Below are 6,702 nucleotides of genomic sequence, written 5' to 3' on the forward strand. Positions count from 1 at the left end.
TAAAAGAGTTTCATGTTGAACACACACATACACTCCCACAAATAAAAACTAAAGACTATTACTGTAGAAATATGACTTAAATCTCATCACAGAAATACCACCACATGTAACAATATCTACATAGTAAAATTATTTTAAAGTGTTAGTGGGTGGCCTACTTATTTTAAGCAGTGGTCAACATGACTACATTCTGTCACTAGCAAAGTGATAAGGACATTGGCTATCAATATGGACGATAGTTTACCAAGGACCTCCATATAAATGGCTTTAATGTTTTGCTTAAAAAAATTGAAAAACAATGACATAAAATTTCAAACAGTCCAGGTAATATGAAGACGAAAGCAAAAATAAAATAATCAGAATCTTACCTCTGAGAATCACCACCATTACTACTGTGTGGTCGCCCTTCATACTGCTGAACAAACATGCTTCAATAGTGGGACGGAGTGGCATGTAGGCAGAAATTTTAATAAATACTTTAATAAACAGTTTTACTTAAAATTAGCTTAAGGGTAGTCTACGGCCATGCTACCCTGAACAAGCCCAATCCTGTCTGATCTCTGAAGCTAAACAGGGTCGGGCCTGGTTAGTACTTGGATGGGAGACCACCTAGGAAGACCAGGTGCTGTAGGTGTAAAAAATAAAAAAATAAGTGATTGTAAGCTGATAAGGTCCTTGCAATCTGTGAGGTCAACCAAGGGTTGCCTCACCTAAAAAATAAAAAATAAAATAAAATAAAATTAGCTTAAGGGCAAGGAACCAACATGTCATTGAATAAACTGTTGATCTTCAGATAAAAATGTTTCGCCACAAGTGCAATTATTTTCTACATATCTAATATTTCAAACAGCTATGGACTCATCAAAGGCTTCTCACCGTGTGTTTCAGTGTAAATATTTTTAACACTGTGAGAAGATATCTTAGATTTCGTTAACATCAGTGTAGTTTGCAAAGATGGAAACCATACAAAACCCCCTATTTTTTTCCTTTTCTCTCTTGTTTAGTACCACCCTCTGGTCCCCAAAACTTACGGGTCTCAGAAGAATGGTATAACAGTTTGCGTATAACGTGGGATCCGCCATCTTCCCCTGTAAAGGGCTATAGGATTGTCTACAAACCTGTTAGTGGTAAGTAATGCTTTTTAAAAATATTTTTATCGCTATTAGGCATCTAAAATGTCTTTTAAGGTGAATCGTTTTTGTTCTGACTTTTTATCTATTTTTGGTTTTTCCATGTTTTAAGAAGTGAGAAGAATCTCTTACCTTCTTTAGTGAAAAAAAGCATTTTTAGTATGGTCAGTGTTAGAATGGACACTATCACAATGGTGATGTTATGCCTTTACCTAAGAAATGAATGGGAATGTTAATGAACAGAATACTTGCTAGCGTGCACTTGACCTACACACCCCAGACAAATAACCTGCCTAAGAAACCTTGACTCTATTGAAATAGGATGTTTCTTGGCTCACTGGTTTTACAGGCTCTAAACATTTAGAATTTCTAAATTCTACCTCTAAATTCTTTGATTAATTGGAGAAAGTCTATTTAATAACACCATTTTGGGAACTATGTTGGGGTATAAAATTCATTGACACCCTAAGATTGTAGTAAAAGGCTTTTCCACCAGCCTGTTAGCCACATGGACAAGGAGACCCCTCTCTCCTAATCACATCATTGTATCTTGGAGGCAGGAGAATGACCTGTATGGGGCCACGAAACCCTTCGGTCCAAACACCACTGGGGTTGGCACCATGTGCACCTCCGCCTGTTACAGTGGCACTTTTATGAAGTTTGAACGGGAGACTAAAAATAGATATTATAAGGGTCTTCTCATCATTTTGAACCAGGGCCTTCAGTATCTGCTGGTTTGGCAGAAAGGCATTCTTCAATTATTTTTCTTGATTTGGCAGGAAAATCTTAAAAACGTTCTTTGGGCCATTAAAAACTCTTTCTGCCCTCAGAAACTCCTTTAGTCCCAGCCCGTCACCTGAGATGTTGCTTTTGCTTCTGTAACACTTTTCAGCCTTTTCTGTGTCCCATTATCTAGGTTCATAAAACTAAAATACCCAGCCTCCAATTTCTGCAGACAGACATCTCGTATGGATTTTTCATGTAAGTGCACAAGTCATTAAAATTCTGTAGCGGCAGCCCGAAGCCCTGGCTCTGCTCAGCTGAGCAAATGGGCATTACCTCCTCATCTCATTACCTGCTGGCATCTCTCCATCCTCCCAGTGCTCATGCTCTGAGTATCTCCACCCAGACCCCCACCAAGCCTGCAAGCTTTGCTGGAGGCCACTCAGAGTATTGTGAGCGCTAAGAGTTGCTAGTTATCCTCTCAGGGTTCATGTGGAAGGAGAGAGGCAGGGGGAGGAGCAGAGCTCTGGGGAAGCCCCAAACTCGTCACTCTGCATCTACCCACGTACGCAGGCATCGCGACTTGATCTTGACTTGATCTACGTATTGGAATTTATAGCATATTTGGGTATTGTGCTGCTAAATAAATGCTTGAAAACTACAGAGTTAAACAGCAATTAAAGAAAATTAAGTAGTGTTCGCCTAACATTTATGGAGCATCTACTACATGCTTTTAAATACATCATCCTTTTCTGTCTTAAAGCCAAGTTGTTAAAAAAAGTAGGTAAGTTTGGTTTAAAATAAGCATAATAAATTCCAAGTTGGTTTTGAACTGTGTTATTTAACTCTCTTATGTTCCGTAAAGTCACCATAAAGCCGCTACTCTGCCGGGGTCAGGGAGGGAGAAGGAGGTGGGAAGGCAAAGGGGCACCCTCTAACTGCCAGTGCCCTGGGCTCAAAGGTGTACTTTTAACTTTTGTATGTTAAAAATCAGCATAATTTGTAAAAGAGTTTCATGTTGAACACACACATACACTCCCACAAATAAAAACTAAAGACTATTACTGTAGAAATATGACTTAAATCTCATCACAGAAATACCACCACATGTAACAATATCTACATAGTAAAATTATTTTAAAGTGTTAGTGGGTGGCCTACTTATTTTAAGCAGTGGTCAACATGACTACATTCTGTCACTAGCAAAGTGATAAGGACATTGGCTATCAATATGGACGATAGTTTACCAAGGACCTCCATATAAATGGCTTTAATGTTTTGCTTAAAAAAATTGAAAAACAATGACATAAAATTTCAAACAGTCCAGGTAATATGAAGACGAAAGCAAAAATAAAATAATCAGAATCTTACCTCTGAGAATCACCACCATTACTACTGTGTGGTCGCCCTTCATACTGCTGAACAAACATGCTTCAATAGTGGGACGGAGTGGCATGTAGGCAGAAATTTTAATAAATACTTTAATAAACAGTTTTACTTAAAATTAGCTTAAGGGTAGTCTACGGCCATGCTACCCTGAACAAGCCCAATCCTGTCTGATCTCTGAAGCTAAACAGGGTCGGGCCTGGTTAGTACTTGGATGGGAGACCACCTAGGAAGACCAGGTGCTGTAGGTGTAAAAAATAAAAAAATAAGTGATTGTAAGCTGATAAGGTCCTTGCAATCTGTGAGGTCAACCAAGAGTTGCCTCACCTAAAAAATAAAAAATAAAATAAAATAAAATTAGCTTAAGGGCAAGGAACCAACATGTCATTGAATAAACTGTTGATCTTCAGATAAAAATGTTTCGCCACAAGTGCAATTATTTTCTACATATCTAATATTTCAAACAGCTATGGACTCATCAAAGGCTTCTCACCGTGTGTTTCAGTGTAAATATTTTTAACACTGTGAGAAGATATCTTAGATTTCGTTAACATCAGTGTAGTTTGCAAAGATGGAAACCATACAAAACCCCCTATTTTTTTCCTTTTCTCTCTTGTTTAGTACCACCCTCTGGTCCCCAAAACTTACGGGTCTCAGAAGAATGGAATAACAGTTTGCGTATAACGTGGGATCCGCCATCTTCCCCTGTAAAGGGCTATAGGATTGTCTACAAACCTGTTAGTGGTAAGTAATGCTTTTTAAAAATATTTTTATCGCTATTAGGCATCTAAAATGTCTTTTAAGGTGAATCGTTTTTGTTCTGACTTTTTATCTATTTTTGGTTTTTCCATGTTTTAAGAAGTGAGAAGAATCTCTTACCTCTTTAGTGAAAAAAAGCATTTTTAGTATGGTCAGTGTTAGAATGGACACTATCACAATGGTGATGTTATGCCTTTACCTAAGAAATGAATGGGAATGTTAATGAACAGAATACTTGCTAGCGTGCACTTGACCTACACACCCCAGACAAATAACCTGCCTAAGAAACCTTGACTCTATTGAAATAGGATGTTTCTTGGCTCACTGGTTTTACAGGCTCTAAACATTTAGAATCTCTAAATTCTACCTCTAAATTCTTTGATTAATTGGAGAAAGTCTATTTAATAACACCATTTTGGGAACTATGTTGGGGTATAAAATTCATTGACACCCCAAGATTATAGTAAAAGGCTTTTCCACCAGCCTGTTAGCCACATGGACAAGGAGACCCCTCTCTCCTAATCACATCATTGTATCTTGGAGGCAGGAGAATGACCTGTATGGGGCCACGAAACCCTTCGGTCCAAACACCACTGGGGTTGGCACCATGTGCACCTCCGCCTGTTACAGTGGCACTTTTATGAAGTTTGAACGGGAGACTAAAAATAGATATTATAAGGGTCTTCTCAGCATTTTGAACCAGGGCCTTCAGTATCTGCTGGTTTGGCAGAAAGGCATTCTTCAATTATTTTTCTTGATTTGGCAGGAAAATCTTAAAAACGTTCTTTGGGCCATTAAAAACTCTTTCTGCCCTCAGAAACGCCTTTAGTCCCAGCCCGTCACCTGAGATGTTGCTTTTGCTTCTGTAACACTTTTCAGCCTTTTCTGTGTCCCATTATCTAGGTTCATAAAACTAAAATACCCAGCCTCCAATTTCTGCAGACAGACATCTCTATGCACCATGAAAATGAAATAGCAAGAATGTTCCATGGATGCATAAGTCTGTTTGAGACAGAATCCTTGGTATCTGTCACCATTTTTTATTTGTTTGTTTTTTGGTTTCTTTTTTTTCAGGCCTGAGACATGTGCTAATTCACAAAACAGCCTTGCTGAATTTGTTCTTTGGCCCATTTTGTAAACATTGATCAGATTTTCTGAGGGAAATAGCTTTGTTTTAGGCCAGTAGTTCTTAGTCAGTGTAATTTTGCCGCCCGACAGAGATATTTTTGATTTTCACAACTCGATGCTATTGGCATCTCGTAGATAGTTAAGCATCCTACAAGTCACAATCCCTCTTCCCCACAGCTCCAGAATAAAAATTAACCAGCCCTAAATGTCAACAGTGCTGAGGTTGAGAACTCCCATTTTAGGTCAAATGGAAAAATTGTATGTGAACATTTGCATGGAGAGTTTGGGGCGTGGGAAAATCGCTACTGAAAAAACACGTTCATAAAAAAATATATAAATATATTGTTGGAAGGGAAGTTCTGAAGTAAAATAATGAGTATTTTCGGAACTTGTCACTAACTCAAAGCTTTTAAAGAAAGAGCACATATGGAAAGAGGCAGGAGGTAAGTAAATTGGTGTAGGACTTAGCAAGAAATGTTTTTAATGCTAAATCAAAGATTCCACTGGGTTGAACCAGATAGAGGAGAAAAAATAAAAGCCCAAAGAAGCCGGCTGGTCAACGACCTTGAAGTAAGAGTGTCATCTGTCTGGTCTTAAAAATTATTAAGAGGTGTGGATAGTGGTAACACACATTCTGCCCCACATGTGGTGAAGCATGGCATGGTGTCCATGATAAAATTTGTTGCTACTGACACGTGCATGCCTGCTGGTGTCAAAGCTGGGTGTCTGAGAAGGGCAATTGAGAATGACTTCTCAAAACCTATGGCAACACTGTAGGTCCACTGCAAAGGCCTCACAATATGGTTGACGGTGGATTGTGAGGCAGGCCAGCTTCGTTGACCAGCACTAGGGAAATCACCACATCCGAAAAAAGGACTGTGTCCCTAGGGAGAGGCCTGGCATGGTAGTCAGGTACGTAAGTCTTAGAGCTCAATGGGGCTGGATTCGAACCCCAGCTCTTGTATAATCCTGGGGAACCGAAAAAAAAATAGTTGAATAGGTACAATACACTTCAGGAGTGTTTCCAATTTTTCATCTTCTGTTATAACTGACATACACTCTCTCTCCGTTAGTTGCTGGCCCGACACTGGAAACTTTTGTGGGAGCTAACATTAACACCATTCTCATCACAAACCTCCTCAGCGGCATGGACTACAACGTGAAAATATTTGCCTCCCAGGCCTCAGGCTTCAGCGACGCTCTGACAGGCGTGGTGAAAACACGTAAGACTGATGTCCTGTTGCCTCAGGCCCCACATGCGGTTTTGCTTCATCTTGATGGTTTGGTTTTTCTTTTCCTCAGCATCACCCTTTCTGGACGGTGTTTCATGGAAAGAAAGGTGTTCCCCTTGCTCAGGGCTGTTGCTCAGAGTCCTGGTTGGCAGGAGAACATCAGAGCCTGGCCTTCAACCATACTTGATGGTCGCGGGCAGGAGTTCCCTCTGCAAAGTCTTTGTTGGCATTTTTCAAATTAGGTGAAAATTTCCAACCACCATGTAGCCTGACACAGCCAAGACAGTCAAAGTTGGGCCAAAGGGGAGTTCGCCTTTTCTCCAAGACTTCACCCCTCCTCCCCT

At 39.8% G+C, this 6,702-nt stretch overlaps 1 protein-coding gene and 2 pseudogenes across 1 annotated transcript in view; all 3 read left to right on the plus strand.

Annotated features, from left to right (window-relative positions):
* The window catches only part of COL14A1 (collagen type XIV alpha 1 chain), a 213,161-nt gene that overhangs the window by 95,729 nt on the left and 110,730 nt on the right, over nt 1–6,702 (plus strand). Inside the window, exons 22-23 of the mRNA XM_023530986.1 lie at nt 1,005–1,127; nt 6,200–6,349. Of these exons, the coding sequence (XP_023386754.1) occupies nt 1,005–1,127; nt 6,200–6,349 (273 nt within the window). The remainder of the gene's footprint in view (nt 1–1,004; nt 1,128–6,199; nt 6,350–6,702) is intronic.
* LOC111740212 lies at nt 516–634 on the plus strand (annotated as a pseudogene).
* Nucleotides 3,372–3,490, plus strand: LOC111740213 (annotated as a pseudogene).

The sequence above is a fragment of the Pteropus vampyrus genome, unplaced genomic scaffold (assembly GCF_000151845.1).
Source record: "Pteropus vampyrus isolate Shadow unplaced genomic scaffold, Pvam_2.0 Scaffold59, whole genome shotgun sequence".
Classification (NCBI taxonomy): Eukaryota; Metazoa; Chordata; class Mammalia; order Chiroptera; family Pteropodidae; genus Pteropus; species Pteropus vampyrus.